This window comes from Gallus gallus, chromosome 22 (assembly GCF_016699485.2).
Source record: "Gallus gallus isolate bGalGal1 chromosome 22, bGalGal1.mat.broiler.GRCg7b, whole genome shotgun sequence".
In the NCBI taxonomy this organism is placed as follows: domain Eukaryota; kingdom Metazoa; phylum Chordata; class Aves; order Galliformes; family Phasianidae; genus Gallus; species Gallus gallus.
In genome coordinates, this window is record NC_052553.1 from 2,691,434 (window position 1) to 2,713,438 (window position 22,005).

The 22,005-nt window shown below is 50.1% G+C and overlaps 1 protein-coding gene across 11 annotated transcripts in view; it reads right to left on the bottom strand.

Moving 5' to 3' along the window:
- Nucleotides 1-22,005, bottom strand: part of ZMAT4 (zinc finger matrin-type 4) — a 61,412-nt gene that overhangs the window by 15,365 nt on the left and 24,042 nt on the right. For all 11 annotated transcript variants that reach the window (XR_003071602.3, XR_003071601.3, XR_005841549.2 and 8 more), the window contains exons 2-5: nt 17,177-17,278; nt 8,841-8,930; nt 5,519-5,675; nt 981-1,205 (exon numbers count right to left, since the gene is read on the bottom strand). Coding sequence is in view for 3 of the 11 variants with exons in the window: in XM_015297406.4 (XP_015152892.1) it covers nt 981-1,205; nt 5,519-5,675; nt 8,841-8,930; nt 17,177-17,278 (574 nt within the window). In the remaining 8 variants the exon portion in view is untranslated. The remainder of the gene's footprint in view (nt 1-980; nt 1,206-5,518; nt 5,676-8,840; nt 8,931-17,176; nt 17,279-22,005) is intronic.

A 22,005-nucleotide genomic window follows, 5' to 3' on the forward strand; every position in this document is an offset into this window, starting at 1 on the left:
TGTCCAAAAATATATCTCTATCCTTATTTCTGGAATACACATCCGTATTTATCAATAAATATTTTATTACAGCCATTATCAAAACATCAAAGGCTGCTGAAATGCTGTGTTTCTACTGACACCGCTCATCCCGGGCTTACATAACGCATAAAATGTTCATCTCCCAGAGCAGACAAAATAGAATTAATATTTCAGTTGTGATGGGAAAGCTGGGGATACATGGAGAGGAAATGAGTTTGCATTCTAGCCAACACTGAGGCTGCAAAATGAGCAAGGGGAGCAGACAGAACGCGGCCATGACCCAACCCTGCACTGCAGGACACCCGCAGCAGTGCCCAAACCTCCAGCACAGCCCGGCAGCCATGGAGCATCCCTGACCACTGCTCTAGGAGCAGCGCACGGCCCCACCTGCCATACAGAGACGTCTGCTCGGGAGCACAGATCCTGTCCTGAGCAGAGCACTGCCCTTGGACTGAAGTTCTCCTAAGCAGGAGCCCAGCCATTTGTTTGCATCACTGTGGGTTTGTTTACAGTTAATGACAGCCCCCGCTGCTCCCAAGCCTGGCACTTCCACGTCCTGCGTATTTCCGCGCAGTGACTCAGTCCCATGAATCATTTACAGCGCTGGAGTCACCCCGGGCAGCACCGGAGGGTCTGAGATGGAGAAATGCACCACAGCCATGGGCACTTAAAGGAAAATCATTGCATTTTGCAAGGAGAAAAAGTTGTCTTTAAACGTTAACCCAAGGCGAGCAAGCCAGGCTGCTCCTATGTGGTGCTGAGAATGCAACCTGCACTTTGTGCTCAGCCCATTTCAGTCAAAAATGCTGGATCGTAATTGGAGACCTCCCGTAATTACACCTCTGTAACAAAAGGCAGCTCTGGGGATGAGGCCACATCCTGACGTGGCTCAAAGCAGCACATCCCATCTGGGTGCACCCGCGGTGCCATGTGAGCCCCACGCAGCCCCGCGCTCTCACCTCGCAGCTCGCCCAGGTCCAGCGTCTTCCCCAGCTGCTCCAGCAGCTCAGCCCTGGCCGCGTTCTTCTTGTGCTTCTTGCCGTCGTAGTGCTGCTGGGCCATGACGGGGTTGTTGAACCACGCGGCACACAGCTGGCAGTAGCGGTCTGAATCCCTGCGTGGCTGCGGTGGGGACGCTGCTGGGGGCCGATCCGCGCGGGGCTGCTTCAAGGAGCCCAGGGTCTCTGCAGGAGGAAACACGTGGGCATCAGTGCTGCGCTTCACGGGGCTGCCAGACCCCAAGGCAGAGCCGTGCTGGGCACGGTGAGCAACGAGCAGCAGTTATTTCATAGAATGGCTTGGGTTGGAAACACAGCAACGCCACCAGCTGCTCAGCATAGAGAGACAGATTTATAACCGTTGTAGGATTATTACTTTTCAATGTATTTGGACTTGGAAAGAACAGGGAGAGCTGTGACAATTTTAGTGTCACGGGTGAAAGAACTGCTCAGCAGTCATTCTGCTCACTCAAATGTTGCATTATGGGTTGACAAGTGCAGCAGCCACAACCTTAATTTGGTCCCATTTCCCTTCAGATTCATATGAGGCCATCTGGGGTCACAAACGTGACCTAAATAACTCCAAGAGAAAGAAGGGTGATGGGTCCTCACACTGTGGAGCCATTGGTTTCCAATGGCCTTGCTTGCCATTGGTTTCCTGCTATGTACAACATAAATCACAAAGCCTTGAGGACAATAAAATGTAGATAACGCTGGGATGCAGGAATGCACAGCTGGTAATTAATCATCACACCTCATTCAAAAGTTCCTTCTTTTTGGCACTAAGTCTTTTCTTAGTACCAATCCTACACAATACACCACGGTCATTCCATGCTGAGAAGGGGCAACTTGAAGGCTGTGAGCACAGCATTCACTGCCTGCATGGTTCCAGAGAGTTCACACTGCTGCAAATCTTCTGCTGACCTGCCCGGAACGCACGGCTATTAACTGTCCTGAAAGAAATCCTATCTTCCATCTAATGTTACTTACAACCTTATCCATTTCCAGGGCTTTATGAGCTCCTATTGTCCCGATGACAGCCGCCGGGGTGTCGGGGTGTCGGGTGCTCAGTGCCCGCAGTGCTGCTGTGGTCCCACCCCACTCTGCTTTGGAGGAGCACCGGGAGGAGAATTTCCTCACTTCAGCCATCGCACCCCGCGATGCGCACAGCAAAACGAATTCTTCGGGGTGTTTGTTAATAAGATGACTGCCATCATTGACTCCTGCTGGCGATGTTTGTTCTCCTCGTTCTACCATTCAGCCAACCGCCCACTCACTGCCTTTGGATTTATTTCACCCCCCCCTCCCCCCCCCCCAGGAGGATTCCCATCCAATGCTCACATGGCCTCCACATAACTCTGCACTGCACCAGGAGAGGTTTCCCTGCTCCATTGCTGCCTTTGGAGCGCTGCAGCAGCAGTCACAGTGCAGCCTCAGAGTGATGTGCTCTCAGTGCTGCTTCCAGCCCCGGGCCCTAAAGTTAAATCTGACGGATCCTTTGCTCAGCTTTCCCCCTGTTTGTATGTTAGCTGCTGCCAGAGGGGAACCACGGAGGCTTAGCTCCGCAGAGCTGGTAGTGTCTGCAGGAGTTACATCTCCTGCTCGTTAAGGAGACCCGACGGCAGCATCTCCGCTGCAGGGCTGAGCAGTGCCCCCACCCACAGCTTCCAGCTCAGCACCCCCAGCCCCACACACACCCGGTGCCTGGGGTCTCCTCTCAGCTCCCACAGCACAAAGCATTTTCTCCTCAAGCCATGTTCCTCAGGGCCAGTTTACAGCCCTAAGGCGTGCTGAACCCATCCTGACAGCCAACAGAAACACCCTGCGTGTTCCAAATCCTCCTGCAAACAAACAGATGAAAGCTGACTTCCCACAAAGGTGGATTTATCATTCTGATCTCTGGTACATAACAAGAACAGAACAGGAAACATCACCATTCCCCGAGCTGCAACATGAACATTAATAATAAACACTCCCAAGACGTTAAAAATGTTGCTCTGTCCTAACACACAGACATAAAAGCTGTGAGTTTGACTATTTCAAGTATTTCGAATGCTAAACAGCTCACAACACTCTGCCTTACATCCCCCCGTACTGTGGGAGGGAAGCGAGAAGCCTTCCTTTGCTGCATGAAGCAAAATGCAAAGTTAGAAACACTTAGCACTCTCGGTGATGAACTCATGGCTGACTTCTTTTGCTTGTACAGTTTTTTATTCATAGCTGTGCGTAAATGGTGCCCAACCTGTCATCACTGCTGCTCTCCAAGAACTAAAGGAGGAGAGAGCAGCTGAGCCCCGGCTGAGGGCACTGCATGCTGTGTGTGCAGAGGAACGAAGGCAGCAGCTCCTTTCCCCCACAGCCCTCTATAACTCATCCTGGTGCCTGGGTGCAAGCTGATGGTGTTGGACACGACTGCAAAAATTCATTGGCAATAGCAGTGACATAAAAAGCCTCCGAGGGCTACAACCTCCTACAGGAGAAGCAACAGAAAATCATCACCAATGTTCCCCTGTAGTGATCAGACGCTGCTTTCCCCTTGTGAGAGCCCTTCCTGTCAGGGCCCTCCTCCCTCCTCTGAAAGCACCAGCAGAGAAATTGGAGATGTGTGTTTCATCAGGATGATAAAATAGACAGGGAAGGTGTAGCCCCATAAAGAGGCTGAGGATAAATCTAATTTTCTATGAGACTGATGAGACAAAAACCAGAATATTAAAGAGGGATTTGCTCAGCAGCAGACTGCAGCCGTCAGCGCATCTGCAGAGCTGCAGATCCAGCAGGAGGAACCTCCAGCATCAGGGCTGGGATTGAGCCCCTCCGGTGTCTGCTGGGAGCCCGGGGGTGCTGCTGCCTCCAGGAATGGGGATGGAAATCCAGCCACAGAAATTCAGCAGATGTTTCACTTCTGTTCAGCGCATCACCTGTTTTTCAGTGCATTTTCTTTACTGGAAAACACTGCTCCTCAAAGAGCTCCGGAATTCAGCCTGAATTTCCCTGCAGCTCCAACTGCATTCATTAGTCTTCATTTTGTCCCCTCGACTCATTCCATACACCCGTGTGGATGAGGTGACTTCCAGAAATGTGCACAGAACGCCACAAATTCACCCCTCCCTTTACAATCAGACCCCTCCATTAAGCAAGCGCTCATCCACAGCTCTCCAGCCATGCTGGGTAGCAGTGTGTGTGCCCGTGCAAAGCTATAAATCAGGCGCTGCCATCTGGAGATGGTTTCCCATTTTGGTGCACTCAGCACCCCGGGACGGAGCAGGACGTGTCCCATTGGGAAAGCACTGTGTCCAACGGGCACATTCCTGAGAACGGCTGCAGAGCAAGAAGCGCTTATCAGCCTATTCCTGCATCTCAGCTTCATCAGATCAAGTGTATGGAAGACTCAATGAGTCCTTGAGTTATTCCTTCCCAGTGATTACTGCAGCTGAAGAGCCCATTACTTACAGAGCATGTGGTGCAGCTCACTTATTGCCTCTGTGAGGCTGATTCAGATGATTAGAAAATTAAATGGAAACACAATGCAAAGCTGCAGCTCTCAGAAGCCACTGCCTGGGGACAGAAGGACTTGCTGCTGTCTGACCATCACCCATCCACGTACATCTCTGCCTGCGCTCACTCACTGCAGCCTGGGATCCCCATCCCACACCTGCAGGCCCAAGAGACAGCACGGCTCCCAGGGGCAGCACAGGGAACAGCCACACCTGCCCTTAATGAGCCTTCCCAGAGTGCCCTCGTTTGCAGGAAGCAGCAAGCCACCTACTAACACACTCCCTGCACCCCTCAGGGAAAAGGCCATAGCTTCCCTCAAGCCAATCCTTTCTGCATCAGCATCATCAGTTTGCAAAGTTAAAAACAACAACAACAAAAGCACACAGGCAGATAAAAAAAAAAAAAACCCTTATATCGCCATTTCTGCACATCTCATTGGGCAGGATGTAAAACACACAGCCATGCTCACATCCTGCTCTAAGCAAAGTGCCACCAATGGCAGCAGTGAAGCACAGAGCTCAGCCTGTGGGACAGCACAGCGCTCCCAGCGCAGGTCCTGCTCTCAGTGTGCTGCAGTTACAGTCAGGCACACTCTGGCACAGCCAGGTTATCTGATTGCAACGTTTGACTTTTAAAATGTGAAAGTTAATAGGTTCGCATCACTGGAAGCACTGCGGAGGAAAGCGTGAATGCCCATCCGGGCGGAATCAAAAGGTGATCGATCCAAAACATTTTTAAAGACTGCATTTCCCTCTGAGGTAAAAGCAAATGGGATTCCGCTCCGTGCAGTAACAGGAAAGGTTTATTACATGCGTTAGCTAAGCTGTCAAATAACTTCTGATAGTTACAGTGAGGCTCAGCTGCTGCCCGGCGGAGCTGCTGCCTTTCAGAGAGCAATTCATGAGCACAGAGATGGGCGCCTGGCAGAAGGCAGCGCCGATGAGCACCCATCTGCCTGAGCCCAGCAGACACAGCAGTGATGTCCCCCTGCTGCCCCCACATACCTGTGGCCTTCAGTGCCGGCGGCTCACCTAGCAACAGCTTTAACCTTTTGGCATGGATTTTCCCTTGGTAATGCGATTCAGCCACCACTGCTGAGGTAAAGGACATGTTACATAGCGTGCAGCATTTGTTCTTATCCACCGAGTCACCATCGCTGCCCTGCAAAGAGACAGAAAACACGAGAAAGAGGTGCGTCATCCCCAGGCAACATGGGGAGGGAGGGAGGAGACACAGGGTACGGTGGTTGGCCCAGCGCTGGGCACCCAGCAATGCTCTCAAGCATGAGTTGAGTTCCCTTTGGCAACCACAGCACCCAAACCAGCAGCACCGCAGTGACACAGAACCCCAGCAGCCATGGAATGGGATGGAGGCGCTGAGTGAGGACAGCAAGCTGAGAGCTGAACCTGCAGCCTAACCCGACCTGTATTCAGGGCCATCTGTCCCTAAGGAAGAAGCACAATTAGAAGGAGGACTGATTTTCATCGCTTTTTTGTTGCTGTTATTAACTATAAATCAACTTAAACCTTAGGGAGAAATCTCAAGAGGTGATAAGTACTGTTCTGTGTGCAATTTGCAGCTCTTTTAAGCAGGATTCTCTCAAGATATTTTACATCTTCAAAGAGAAATCACTTGAAAGTTAAGAGCAGAGTAAAAAAAATCCCAGCCTCTATTGATCATCAGCAGTGGTAACATGTACAGAGCCTCCAACAGAGACCGTTTGAAAACCTGATACACTTCAGTGTGTAGCAATAGGGTCTCTCCTCTTGTTCTGCTCTTTGGCAATGATTTTCTCTTTCCAATCCAATTTCACAGAGAGGCTACAGTTAAAAAAAAAAGCAATGAAACCTTCAGACAGCCCTCGGACCCCTCACAGAGCTCAGCTCCACGGCTACACCAACGGATGCTTCTGGGAGAGCATTTCAGGGTGTGGGTGGGATCTCACCCCCAGACCAGGGATGCTGGGAGCATCCTCATGCACCCACCCCACAGCAGCGCAGCGCCACTCCCTGCCCTGCCCTGAAGGGTAATTATGTCCGGGCGCTTTGTCAGCGGCTGTTTTACCTGTAACCAGATGGGCCGGGGGGAACCTGACCCGGTGTCTTTTGTCGCCCGCTGAGTGACGCCTCGCTGATGGGATTGTGCAGCCAAGCGGTAAAACAACATCACTTGTCAACCAGGGCACCGAGCCCGGCAGCTCCCCATGGCCTTTGTGCTGGGGGCTGCCCGCAGCATCCCTAACCCCGCTCAGCCCAAAGCACAGCAAGCAGGCACCGTTTAGTTCCATAAAACCCACAGCAGCCACTGCACCTGCACAAGCTGAGCTGGTGTGCAAGGGATCTTTCTTCCTACCGTCTGCTTCTGTAGCTTTCTCCGGGCAATCCCTCCTCTCTAACCTTTGCAGGGTTGGAGCAGTGATGGGGTAACAGCCTCCATCAGCCACAGAGCAGCACAACACGCACAGCCCTGGCAACCAGTCTCTGCTTCCCAGCACTGACTCTGCTCTGGGCAGTGCAGGACAGCCCAGCATGCAGGGGCTTCTCTTTGTAATAGTACAAACTTCAAAGCAAATCTCGTGCGTCCAACAGAATTAGCTTCAGCTATTCAGCTGCCTGTTAACAGCTGCTAAAAGGCATAATCCTCACACGGGGCCAGGCAGCAGCAGTGCTTTGCTGGAAGTTCCCTAAGCAATCCTCAAGAAAAGTATGGATTTTTAATCCATAGATACAAATCTGCTGTCTGCATTTCCTGGGTTTTACTGAGAAGAAAAGATTATACAAACCCTTGAAATACAGCGTATAAAACATGGCACTCAAAGCACTGCAAAGTGTCTTAAATTTGAGTTAATTTCCTGTGCATGAAGAAGGTTCTGCTGTGAAGGTGCTAAGCAGGAATGCAGGATATCGTTATTGTCCCCCCAGCATAGCAGACAGAGCTCTCCATGCCACAGAGAGGTCAGGCAGCAGACACTGCAACTCTCAAAGCCTTTTTCATGGAGTATCTACAAGTGCAGAAACTTCTCCTTCGTACTGTGATTTGTGGAAGGAAACCAAAGGATTCCAGTTTTGTGGCCTAAGGGATACAACAGCAACGGAGTGCAGCTCTGCAGCAGTGCAGCCTGCGGTGAAAGCAGGCTAATGGTTCCCTTTTAGTGGCAGAAATGTCCTTGGTTTGCGAGGATTATTTCTAACATTCGTTGAAGTCAGTGTGTCACGGCCTGACTGATACTGGTAGACACCTGAGCTGGGAGATGCAGCTGCATTCTGTATGCAGGAACAGTGTTTTGCTGCTGCCTCAGAGATGTCCTAAATATTTCTGTTCCCCTCACATGCAGAATCTTGGATAAAGCTGATAAGCAACAGGGCTACTTTGCAAACACTGAGCTGTAAACATTGGCAGATTTTCCCTGCTATGTTGTTATGATATTAATAGCTTCAGAATGTAGGTCTGGTGCAGCAAATCACCCACCCGGTTCATAGAGACTCGTTCAATTCGGCCCCATTAAGGGCAGCCCTTGGCACAACCAGCACTGAATTACCTGACTTCTCGCTGTGCCTTCTCATAAAAGAAATGGGAAGTGGTTCAGCTTTGACTTACTCAAGGTCTATTTGCTTCTCTATTCACCATCTCAGTGTGCTGTGGTGTGCGTGTGGGTCCGGTGTTCATTAGATGTAAAGGAGCTTGTTAAAGAATTACGTTCCAAGTCTATATGTGCATGTCCACTCTATCTTTCACATCCTGTAACTAATCACTCAGTAAAAATAGCACAAGATCCGGTTGTTATGGGGCAGATCGCATCTGCAATTACCCTGTGTGCAACATAAAAGTTCTGCTAAAATTTTAATTACTGCGTGAAGGAGCTTTCAGATCCCTTTGGCAACTCTTGCAGGCTTCTGCCTTTAATTAGAAGAGATCTCGCTAAATATTGATAGCATGAGGCACAGCCACACATGGCTGCTGTCTGCTGGAAGCTCAGCAGCAGCTCTCGTGCAGCCCAGCACACGGGGAGGGATGGATGCAGCCACTCCCCAACCTGCAGCACACCTGGCTGCAGGCTGCTGGTCCTTGTGAAGCTCAATAAACGTCGGATGCTGGCTGCCAACGTATTCTTTTTCCAATGAAGGAGCACTGAAATAACTAAAGATGCAATTACAGCTGCTGATGCACATCATATTTCTTGTACAGTTTACTGAGAATTATTTCCAGTTACTTAGCATTGTGGCTAATCTAAATGTTACCTCTGGGGACCTGATTATCTGCAGCAGTTACAAAAAGTGCACAGAGGCAATGGGTCATGGAGCAAACAGGGACTGGAGGGAGACCCACATTTTCTGAGCGGAGCTTTTTGGCTGGACAGCCTCCATCGATGGGGTGAAGCATGTAATAGAGGCGAACTTTGCTGGCGTGTTTCCGACTCTGGAAAATAAAAAGGGAAAAAGAAAAAGGAAGAAATGAGGTTTCAGGAAGCAAAAGGCTCCACCGCATACAAAACCAAACTGCAGCGCCGTTTCACGTCCCGCTGAGGTGTGCCTCCAGGTGAAGAACACCCACATCTCACCATGGGCTCAGGGCATCTGCTGCCTGCACTGACAGCTCCGTGCTGCCCACAGCGCCGGGATGTGGGGTGTTTGTTATCAGCTCATTTCCATTCCAGGAGAGCCTGAAGAGGTCAGGGCTGTTTGGCTTCAGGAGGAGATGGGATGGCATCAGCAGAGATAAGATGCACGCAGACAGAAGCCTGCAGTTCCTTCACTTCCAGCAGAATAAAATACATAAAGGGAATAAAATCTCACTCTAGGAAATAAGCCAACCGATACCTGCCAAAGGTTTGAAAGAAATTTCCCCCGCGGGTAAATTACCAGATAATTGTGCATTATGTGAAACCTCCTGCTCTGCTGGGAAGCAGCTGCTGCTGGCCCCGCATCGCCCTGCAGACAGCACTGCCAGGACCGGGTCCTGCTGCAGCCACAGAGCGGTGCTGGGGTGCTCTGTGTGCACGGGGAGGGGAAAGGTTCTGCAGGGGGAGCACGGGCACCTCCTGAGCAACAACTCCATTGGGAAGAACAGCCTGCAGCCGCTAAATGTGTGCGTGCATGGCCCGGGCGTGCACGGCAGCTATTATTATGCAAATATTTCTCCCAATCTCCATTTCTGATTGCCTCGCAGAACAACGGCCCCATAATATTATAATTTCAGATCACAGATTTGCAATTTTAAAATATTAAATTATCATTAGCATGTACTGGAACATTCTTCTTCCTGCGGTGTGAACTTAGAGCTAAATTTGCAGAGCTAAATTTGAATGCACAAATGTGACTACACTACAGTTTTTTTTTTTTAATGGAGCAAATCAGTCAAGATAAATAATGACAAATATTGCTCCCTTATTCCTCTTCCCACATGCATTTAGGAAGCGCCGTTTTTCCCTGGCAGAGCTCAGCTCTACGCCTGCTGCTCTGAGTGGGGCACAGGAAACCCCAAAAGCTCCACCTCCTGGTGATTAGCAGCCTGGATGACAGTGGCATAACTAAGAGATGGCATCAGAAACGTTTGGAAGCCAAAGGACAGGTGTGTGCTGTCTGACTGTGTGCAGCTGCAGCCGCTGAACGCACCGCTTGTAAAGTTCTTCTCTGTTTTGTTCAGGGTGTAAAATGCTTCTCGCTTTATTTATGCATTTGTTCAGACTTAGGAATGCCAAGGAAAAGGAATAACTTATGTTTGGCATCATTGTAAACGACACGTTCCTTATGCAGCCTTATTATCCTACAGTTATAAAAGCAGAGCTTAAAATCATCCCTTGCTTTTGCCAGTAAGCAGTGAGTGCCTCATTCCCTCTGAGGAAGCAGAGGTAGCACAGCCCATTTGTCAGCCCGCGTTATCTCTGGCCTTCCCTACATTTACATGTGCATTTATCATTGTAATACCACAGCCCAAGCAAAGCAATGACCCTCAGTGTGCTGCTCGCCAACAGCCCTGCTGCTTTTCTCCTCCCCTCCACAGAGCCACCAAACCCACTGCAGTGGTGACACACAGGGAGGGCGAGCATTGGTAGCAATGCTCCGCAACAGCAATGCTCTGCAGCCACAAGCTGAGCTGTGCAGGGTTTGCTGGGATCCAGCCCTGCAGAACAGCTGGGATGAGCAGCACTGCCGCTCCAGGAGGTGCTCACTACCCACCCAAGTGCAGGCACCAAAGGAGCATCCATACACAGGAAACACCTGATCGGGATGGATGGGATTAGCGTTCACACAGATCCCATTCTGGTCCCTTTCACAGCATGCATGAGCCCTTAGAAAAGAAAAAACTTTGACACAGACATAAATCCATGGTCTTCAACAAGAGCATTGCCTTTGAACATGCCTGCTCGTTCATCAATAGGCACCACAACTTCATCTTAAGAGTTTCTGTGCTTCTCAGTGTTCCTTTTGTAGATCTACAAAGCGTTCTGCCAAAGGCATTTTCACTTCAATCCTCTGTCTCCAGTGTCTGCAGACAGCTCCTGTAACGGGGAAGAAGTCTACAGACTACATCAGTACTGCCCGCCTCAGAAACACCCCTCTGTGTGGGGTGGGGGAGCTCTGGAGGAGGCTGTTTCCACATAGCAACTGCAGGCTCCTGCACTGCAAGCTCATCTATTGTTGGAAGGCTCATCCATAAAATTAGGCAAATGGATAATTTATATCTATATCAGATCTATTCTAATCCCAAGCACTGTGGCAGAGGCAGCAGCATCCCAGCGACTCAACCTCAACAACCGAAAGGGCAGAGCCCTCAGTTATGCTGGGAAATGCAATCTGATTTTGCATAAATCAAGTTTTGCAGCGCAGCTCCGTCCTGAGCACACAGCAGGAGCAGACAATGCGGACTCTGTGGGCAGACAACAGCTGAGGACCCGTGGCTGCAGATGAGCCCTGGGACGGAGCAATGATTTCTGCTTTTGCGGTCAGGACAGGAAGGGATGAGAGATGAGAGCCTGGGCTTACAGAGGATTTGTTCACTTGCTGCAGTAACTGAACAGATTTCTGTGCATTTCCCAGCGGCGGCGTCCTCTGGAAGGATCTCAGCAGGTAGGGAGTCTCTGACAGAGACTTTGGCTCAGGATTTGCTGGGCTGCAGCCCTCAGCAGCCCCAGGGTCTGTTCCCACCCGGTACCATTGACATGAGAAGACCTGACAGCTGGAGATATCTCACCAGCTTAGTCCCAACCGCCTCACCAGGTTCAAACCGGCCGCCCCGCTGCCTTCTCTGAACTGCGTTTGTTTCTGATCCACGTTCTCCAGTCCTACCGTTCGTTCACTGCCTGCTCTGCACCACTACTCACAGCAGACCCTGGGCACAGACAGGGACAGGAGCAGGAAATGAGAGTAGGAGCTGTGAGGGCAGCACTAATGGCTGTGGCATCACTTCACCTGCAATAAATTCTTCCCCAGAAGCCTGGCGGTTGGCTTTTAATCCTTTTAGCGTGCACTGTTACCTTTTTTTTTTTTTTTTTTTGTATGCTGTCTGTTTCTTAATTAAATCATCACGAAACATGCAGTCATACAATTACATCAACTGCATCATCTGTATGTGCTCGACTTGCGACCTCCTCATAAGAGACGAAGGTCAGCTCCCAGACCTCATGCAGAATGCCAACCACGGTGACGCCAGGGAATGGCCCCATGGAGCCCCTCCTGGAGCTGCTCTGCCCCCAGGGACCCCTTCCAGTGGCCAAGGACCAGCAGGGACAGCACTGAGTGTGGGAACAGCCCCTCCTGGTCAACTGGGCTGCAAACAGCTGGACCAGCTGACTGGGTAACCAATAGTCCGCATTTCAAAATCCATGCAACAAACTCTCAAATTTCTACTGGAATGGAACCAACTTCTCCCTCATCCTGTGATATAACAACATCCTCTGCCTTTTTTAAATAGAGGACAGAAGTATTTTCAGAAAGCTCCTTCCTTTTTTGCCTCCCCTGCCCACACAACAAGCAAACACTATTGTCAGATCCCCGTTGGTCGCAGAGACAAACTCCGTCTGTTATTCCAGACGCTGCTGGGTGCCAATGTCCTTTTTCTCTCTTTGTAATTTTTGCAAAGCCTCATTTATAATTGATGGTCATTTCTTTCCACTTCCCCTTCTTCCTCCGTGAGTTAATTTTTTAAAATGTGTCTGTTCATACTTGTGACTTTGTGGGCACACAGAGACGTGTCTGTAATTCCCAATGGCGCGCAACTGAATTTCCACCACCAGGAAACGCTTCTTTACAGCAACAGGTGGACACGCTGCCCGTTTGGACATCAATCTGCCCACACAAAGGCAATTAACTGGTGAACTATTCAACACCTGCCCAGCACGTATTCTCTACATTCATGGCCTGTCAAACCCAGAGCACTCCCTGCTCCTGAGCCCCACAGGAGCGGTCCTGCTGGGTGCCACCGGGACCCTCTGTGGGTTCACTCCACTGCCAGCACACAGCGACGGTCCTGGCACCAGGTGGGAAGCAGCACCAGAAGGGTTAACACAACCACAGCATCTCCACACGGTGCTCACCCGGCATGGTGCTGGGAGCAGCAAACAGCAGCAGCTCCTGCTCTCATCGCATCCCCACGTGCTTGAAACAAATCACTTTTAAAGCATGTCAGTGCAAATCGCTGCTCTGCCCCCGTGCAGTACGTGGGCGGACTTTGTCACAACACAGAGACAACTGAAGGCTCTGCTTTCAAACACCTGGAACCCAAATCCAAACACGGCTTGTGAGTTTAAAATATTAAAGGAAAGCAGGAATCGATACCTGGTACACAGCAATGCCTCCCTGAGCACCATCAGCACAAAGCCATGTGCCATCGCCTCCAGCCCAGAGCCACTCTGGCTGGCACTGTGACCTCTGCCCCATGAGACCACCCCCGGTGTGTTTGTTTTCTGAGCAGAATTTTGGCTCTTTTTAGCCAGAAATGGGATTTGCACAGAGGAGCCATGGCAGGGAGCTGGGTGAGAAGGCTTTATCTGCGTTGCTGCTATTTAGCAATAGATCTGGACACTGAGAGTGCATTAAAAATAATGTTTGGCCATTAATGTTGACAACAGCACAGTAACACGGAGCCTCGTGAAGAACCAGCTGAAGCTAAAGAGGTTTCCTGAAGCAGCTGACACTGCACTGCTGAGCACACACTCACTGCGTGCAGAGAAGGGAAGGGGCATCACAGCAGCCCCCCCATAACTGCTGACACCAATGCACACCTCCCACAGACCCTGCTGGGCCACAAACACCTCGCTGTGCCTCCCTGGCTGCTGGCACATGGCACAAAGCAGTGCAGGTGCTGAGGCACTCTGCAGAAGGGCTCTGTGCTCACATACAGGAACAGAACAGCACCTACAGCATCTTTGCACCCAAACTGCACACAAATTCTTCCTTTAATCTCTTTGCAAAGTTGGAGCAGCCACTAAAAACTGGGTCATGTGCATCCACCACAGAAAAGCCAATCCTCTGCAGCTGTGGGGAAGGACATAGGAACAACGTTGGATGCGTTCTCTCCTCCAGCCCCTACGAAATCAAAGGTTGCCCTCCCTAATGCAAACCCAGGGGGCAAACAGCAATGCTAGCACTGGTAGCGTTCCTTCACCAGCACACAGCCAGCACCAGTGGGCACCAGTGTGTCTTCGCTGACCCCCCGCCCTGGAAATACCCACAGCATCCCGTGCAGGGAGTTCCCACCAAGCACAGAACATCCCTGCTCCTTCTGCTCTGCTGCAACATGTGTTTTGTTAACAGGAATGTGTGCTCTTAGGTTAATATGTGCACTGCGTTAATATTTCAGATACAGGACTGGCTTCCTGAGCACACACATCTTGCTCCTTAAAGCACCCACGTGCCAATGGTATGCAAAGTTTATTACTCCTCCAGACAAGCCATCATTCAATGCAAAGCATCCTGGAGCAGGACAGCCCCATGGAAGCAGATTAAGTCAGGCACCACACAGATGAGCAGTACTGATGGGGCTGTCGGGGCCACCCGCTCTGCTCACCTGGCAGGGTGAGAAATTCCAAAGAGCACTCAGCTCCCAGCAATGAGCCAAAGGGCACACAGCACTGTATTTGTTCTCTGAGTTTGCTCTGCATTTCCATTTTAATACACCTTGCCTCTGCCCTCCCCCTGCCTCCACAGCAAGCGTTGAAGCAGCACTCCTTCATGTCACAAGGTGAGCCAATAACAGCACATCCAGGTGATGTATTCCTGGGCATCTCTTCCTGCCAGCCTGCTGTACTTCTTCATTTTAAATGAAAAAGTAAAGTAGTGTCTGAACACCTGAAGCAATAAAGATTACAATGAAGGAAAGCGTTACAGCAGCTTAAGGAGCAGCGCAGTGATGAGCATGCAGCTCAAGGTGGAATCTGAGAGCAACTCTGCATATTTGGTAATTTCCCTGCACGATTCTCAAGGAGAAACTCGGAAATGAAAGGTAACATCTTTCTAATGGCAGTGAACAGCTCTGTGCGGCAATGAGGACTCAGGGCTAACTGAGGAAGCTTATCTTTCTAATGTACAGAGCAGCACACCAGAGGGACTGCTTACAGCCCTCTCTCAAAGGCAGAACTGGAAGGAAGTGTTAAATTATGGGTGATTGGATGCAGAAGAACAGAATTCCTCTCTGGGGTGAAGGATTTCAGTGCGGTTGCAGCAAATGAACCACATTTCTTCCTCCCTCTCCCTCTGTGCCTGGTACATTCCATGGGCACTTCCAGCACTGCTGCTGCCCTCTGATTTCTCCCACACGTGGCACCGCAGCTCCACAGAGACGGAAAGGTGAGCAAAGGTGCCTCAGATGTGTCAGAGAAAGCCAGCGACAGGGCTGCACAAAGCACATGAAATTAAGGGCAGGATTTTGCTGTACGTCAGGTTGGAAGCAAAAATATGCTGCAAACACACTGATTCTTTTGTCATTTTTTCCACTACGCTTGCCCTTGGAAATAATACCGCTTAATATTGCGCGACTGACATCAAATTATTTCTTATTCCTGGCAATGTAGTGCAGCAGAAAAGAAGAGTTATTGGTTGATGACTTGGAGAAGGAGATGAGACAGCGATTGGAACTGACTATTCCTGTTTGGCAAGATAAAACATCCCCCTTTCATAGACTGTTTTCCTCTATTTTCTTACAGAGAAATGTCTTATTCTGCACGCACAGAGGAGCCAAGATCCCAATGCCTGGCACAAAGGCTGCAGATCTGGGCTGTGCTGGGGAGCCAAGGGCTGAGCTGCCCTTATCCCTGAGCTCAGTGTGGGTAAGGGCACCGCTGGCCAAACCAAACCAATCACAGAGGAAAACGCTCCGCAGCCCAACAGGCACTGCAGGATGGTGGCACTGCCGTGCTGGGAGGTTGCAGGAGGTGACACACAAACACAACACCTCAGACTGGAAATATACAGCAGAAAACCTTGTTGTTTTCCACGGTTTGAAAACATCTGCTAGGAATTAATGATTCAGCTCATACCTACAATTACAGGCACAGAAGAGAAGAGATTGGCTGAGCACCCCACTGCTCGCGCGTCGCTGTTGCTGTTCCTGCAGCAACGCTTCTGCCTCCGGTGGAGCAAAGCTTGGCAGCCGCTCACCCGTTGGCCGGGAGCTGAAGGTGTCCCTGAGCTGCAGCCCTCCCGGCTGCCAGGCTCTGTGCTGCAGAGTGCAGCCAAGGGAGCACTTACAGGAAACGTCTCCAGGAGTTTGCCAAAGCAGACGCGTAAAGTGCCTTATAAATAAACGTGCATTATTGTTGTTGTTTACTAATGCAGCGGAGCATCCTTGGATACTGTGCACCCATTAAGCTTCCTGCACGTCTCCTGTGGCCACACGGAGACAAGTGATTCTTCATTGCTAAACACTCGCAGCAAAACTCCGGGGAAACTCCATCTCCAGGGCCTCGTATCACAGTCTGATCCTGCTGAACTGCTGCAGGCCCTCTCAGTTCAGCACATGCAGAAGGAGGGCCAGGCGCAGCCCAGCCTCTCCATCCCTGCAAATACAGAGACCCTCACCCCCCGGCTCAGCTGCAGGGGGGCTCAGACCCACAGCCCCAAGAAGCAGCATTGCCAGGCAGCAGCTTCCTTTCTGGACGGAGCTCCCAGCAGCATGCCTTTCAGTAATTTCCTCCCTTGTTTAATAGGAATTTATTTAATTTTGTTTTGAAGATATGCAGTGCCGTTAATTGCTGTTCTAACATGTCTCTAATGATATATCCCTTCTAATTGTTTATTGCTTGCCTACCTCTTAAGTGCTTGAATGCATTCACAAATACTAATCTGTTCTCTGCACAATCAGCTATCCCACTCAGCAAAGTATAGTGAAGCACATTTAATACAAAGACTTGCATTTGTTTTGCTGAACTCTACAGCAATCTCCTTGCCAGCTGCGTTTCTTTGCAAACCGCCTTTTAGCAGAGGTCGGACTGTAACCTGACTTTGCAGATTTAGGCAGGAAAAGCAAAAATGAAGCTAGCACCTTTGCAAGTGTTGTCATTTACAGCACAATGCACCGCCAGTAAAAACAGTCTTTTGAAGTTTGGCTTTTCAGAGAGGAACTTTGGAGGCTCGTGTACCCACTTAGTAGGAGAACAGCTGAAGCCACAGGTGAGAGAGGCGCCAATGGAGCATCACAACCCAACAGCAATGAACAAAGCATCCTACCTCGTAGTGGGCCACGCGCTGGGACTCGGATATCAGCTGCGCGCTGCACACTCTGCAGTAACTCTCAGTGAACAACTCCTGGTCAATGTCAGATGATTTCATCTGTTCACGGCAACAAAGAGAAGAGACAACAAACAGATTTAGTTCAAAGCACAGCGGAAGAGTTGTGTTTGATGGAGGTGCCTGAGGAGACGTGGGCCAGCAGTCCTTGGCAGCACAGGAAGCACGCAGTGCCCCAGAACCTTCAGCTCTCTGCCCACACCTCCCTCGCCACGCAGGCACCCACAGGTGTCAAACCCTGCTCTACAGCCACACTGAGCCTAGGCAGAGCAAAAACCACCAGAAGGAGCTTCAGAGAGAGGAAATTCAAACCAAACCAAAACAAACACGAGTGCAATTCAAGAGGGAATTAGAGGCCAATGCTTTCTGACTAATGCCAAGATAAAGCGTCTATTAATTCATAATCATAACAAACCCAGGCACAATGAAGACTGATAATGTAGTTTTTATGGCATTTATTCTGCTGATTGGGAAGGAAAACAACATGACAATAACTGAGTTATGAGCTCTCATAGCAGAGGCGGGCGGGGGAGGCCCTGCCAGCTGCAGCAAAAAGCTCCTCTTGGTGTTCTGGATCTGCCAGACAAAAGGTGCAAACCCCAGAGCTCCCTGCTGGTGCCCTCGCTCACTGATTCTGCAGATCACTGCTGGTTCACCCCTCTTTCTTCCTAGGTTTAATCTTCATTTACTCTGTCTGAGTACTGCTGTACTGGGAAACTTTCAAAGACGCCGAAAGAACCTTTTAGGAGTACAAGTAGTGCTGCAAAATTGCATCAAAGGCAAAATAAAGTGAAAGAAACAACCTCTGAAATACAACAGATTGACACAAGGCAAACCAAAGAATCTCATTAAATCTTAATCCAGCAGCCAAGCAGAGGCACATCGCCTTCATCTGCATGCAGTCTGCAGCACTCACAGAATAAACTCTCATTGCGAAAATCAGAGTAAGTCAAAACTGCTCAGTGTTAGCTCAGCCCTTCCTGCTCTGATAACAGATCCCAGCTTTATTCTGCCTCTAAATTACACGCATGTGAATGGAGCTATACCCCTACACCCACCCACCCCTCCCTTTATTGCAGCTGGGGCTAAACGGGCTTATCCAGGAGCAAGATTTAATGTCTTTTCTCTAAGCAGTAACTTCTGGTTCAGGGATAGGATCTGCTGGCTTCAATATTGTCTGCTCGGTTTTATGCACCATTGTTACAACAGAAGGATGAAATGCATCCCAACAGGTGAGTACAGTGATTATGCTGACAACGTGAAAGCTCTGCAGCTTTGTGGAGTGATTCATGTGTAACTACTCGAGTTCCCTAATAAAGTCTCGCTGGAAGAACAGACTCTAAGGTAATGCACCAGGAGCCCATGGCAGACTGTGTAAGAGAATTAAATTAGTGTTAAAAGGTAAAGGGAATTCGGTCTGGAAAACCTTTCCCTCAGTCACCATCCCCAGTATTTACACCATGTTTGGAAGTGCTGCAAATGAGGAATTACCACCCTGAGACCTCATATGCGGCTGTGGTTCAGCCAAAGACATCTGCTGTGTTCCCATGCACAAAGCCACAGCTCGAGGAGCATCGCTTTCACCCAAAAAGCCATGATCTGTGGCTGGCCTACAGCAGCATTCCCCTACCGGCACCTACCTGAACACACCACCCATGCAGAGCTACCACTAAATCCCAGACAGCCTGAAACCAAGTTGGACTCAATGCCAGCTGATGGCTTCAGAAAACAGACTCTTATCTGTCCTACATCAGTACAACAGAAATGCAAAAATCCCTTTCTCTTCTCACTGTGTGTCTTCATTGCCTCTCTGCTGCCTGAGAGCAGCTCCACGCAGCCCGGAGTGCCACTCTGGGGGCTGACATTTGTGCACATGGCTGTGTGAGCTGCTAGCTCTGGACACAGCTTTTGTGTTCACAGATTCCTTCACTTTCCCAAAATATTTCTTTTTCTTTCCATTCCAGGACAACACACTATGGCAGAACATCAGAAAGCGCCAAGGAAACACGCAGCGAAACAAATGCACGCACACACACCTCTACATCTATCATAAACCACACTGCCACTGCTGCAGGACACCGGGGACCCTGCACAGCAACTGCAGAACTATGCCAGCATCAGCTGGGTCCCGCCTGCCCCCTGCAGAGGGGTCCGCACTGCGGGCAGCCCCACTAGTGGCATCCATGCAAGGCTGCAAGGGCTCCGTCTGCAGCACAGGCGGATCCCAGACATGAAGCCTGGGGGAAAAGAAAACAGCTCTGTTGTGTCACTCCCTGACCTAAAAACAGCGCTTTCACGTGCTCCAGAAAGGCCTCCCCCCTCCTCCCCTCGCTGTGTCTCAGACACACTCTGTATTGTTTTGTGGGTCAATGCCAGCAGTGATTTATTAACTTCCTCCACCTGAGAGTGTCATAAAGGGAGTCCATAAGCAATTAATATTTATGCATTTCTAATCACTTAATTCCTTTTTAACTCTCCCTGCCTACCAGCGCCTGACAGCTCGCAGAACTGCTGGATTGGGACAATCCTCACCTGCACCCTTTGCCAGAAGGGATCCAGGCCGTTCCCCACCAGCAGCCCCAGCACTGTGCTGGAGAAGTGCAGATGCTGAGCAAGGAGAGAGCTGTTCCCCGCACGTTCCCAGAGGTTTTCTTGCTGGGAGCTGAGGAATTAATGTGTGATCCTCACCCTGCCAGCCAGACTCAGTGAGCAGAAGCATTGGGCTGCACAGCATGGTGTGAGCATCCAAAGCTCCTTCTCTGCTCCTCCTCAGGTGCAGACATGGGTGGCGGTGCTCCCACCACAATCACCACCTCTCCTCCTCTCCCCACAGTGGGGTTTATGACTCATTATTTCCTCATGTTGGCACTCAGGTTTTGGTGTTCCCCTCCTGCTCCGTAACCTCTGCACATATCAGCTCAGCGCATCCAGGAGTGGCACACTGTCATGAGAGCCCTCATTTTAAATACCTTCTGCCATATGGCCACGATTCTTCTCAGCAGTTTCAGTGACTGTAACAGCTTAATGAAAATCAATTTGATGGGGCTGACTCCAGTTTTTGGCAACCACCAGGAAGATGCTAAGTTGCATTCATTTTTAGAGGAGAGAGAAATCAACATATTGACACCAGAGACATCTCAGTGCTCTTTTCCAAACATGATTCTATGACATCCCCAAAGCCACATTGCTTCTTTAAGGAGGAGTGCTGCAGCCAAAACCCAGCAGACGTGGACATGTGCCGTGCCATGCTGGGATGTGAGCGCCCAGCTCTGAGCCATGGAAGTGGTGCTCCATCACTGCTCAGTGTGCATTTCCGCAGAGGCTCATTTTTCATGTTGCACAGCCAAGCACAGGGAAGGCTGCACTATGGAGCACTGAATCCAGCAGCTCCATTTCTTGCAGTCAAGAGGAAAAAAAATGTGGTCCCATCTACCATTTACTCTCAAGGGCCTTAATCACCTTTCCCAGAATTAACAGCTTCCGAAACCTCTGCACTGAAGCATCAGAGAAGTGACGACTGAGCATGTGCACGAATGCCAAAAGCAAACAAGCCAAAAATTAAATGCCCTGATTTTCATTTTATGACTTATTTGTGGCTGTCACTGTCTCACGGATTAACATCTCATGTAACACTTCCTGTTATCTTCAGTTGTTTAATTTGTCTTGCAATAAAAAAAAAAAAGTCTGTGCTAATAATTAATGTGCTTTCAGCAACTGTGTCACCGCACTTACAAGAAAGCATCAGAAGAAATGCAAAACACTGCCTTTTGAAGTGCTGTGTTTCGGCACTGTGACGGATGGCTGAGTCTGTTCCATGAGTTCAGTTCTCGGGCTGCACGCTTTGGGGTCCAGCCTGCTCTGCTCCAAACCAAACCGCTCTGTGCTCCTCCAGCTGTGCTGCACATCTGTCTGCACCCCTTCGGGGCTTCACTTGCCCTGCAATTCTTCCCTGGTTCAGGGTTCATCCACCACCTCCCTCCTTCTCTCCGCTCCCTTGAAATCCTCTCCAGCATCAATTTGCCTCACTCCTGCCTTCAGTCTTTGATGCATTTTGACACGCTTTATTGGAGCTCTGAAAATCAGAACAAGATTGTGTGTGGCATGAGCTGGAGAGCAGGAGAAATGCTGCACGTGTCTGCTGCATGTGTCAAAACACGGAGGAAAGGCTGAGGGGAGTGACATGGAGGAGATGGAACACGGACTCGACCTCTGCCTCCCAAAAACCAGTGCTGCACAACTTCCCCATCTCCAGCAGCTCTGTGCCAGGACCCACCTCAACAGACTCAGACAGCAAAGGAGAGAGAGTGCACGCAGCAGAGAGCACAACCCAGTGCCATGGATTGCTGCAGGGGTGGCAGAGGTGGGGAGCTGCAGGGTTTGAAGGGAGGTACGCTGCAATTCAGAGAGCAGCACCATCCCTACAAGGTGTGCAGCTGGCTATACCTGCAAATTGTTTTCATTGTTCACACTGCACGGTGCCGCAGAATTTAATTGCGAACATGCTGACTTGAATAAAAATATATTCAAAAAGAAGATTGATCCATTGTGACTGATTTAATAAAGTTTGTGGGAACAGCACTAAGAACAATCGTATTTCGTGCCTCACGGCAGCCGCTCTGTGCCCAGCATCCTCAAGGACGAGGCTTTGGCACCTACCCCAGAGCAGCCTGGTGGTGCAGCTCAGGCCTCATCAGCAGGGACAGCTCAGGAACGTGCCCAAAAGAAGGGGCCAAAGCAGCCCTCGTGCAGCCTCTGGGGACAAAGGGGCT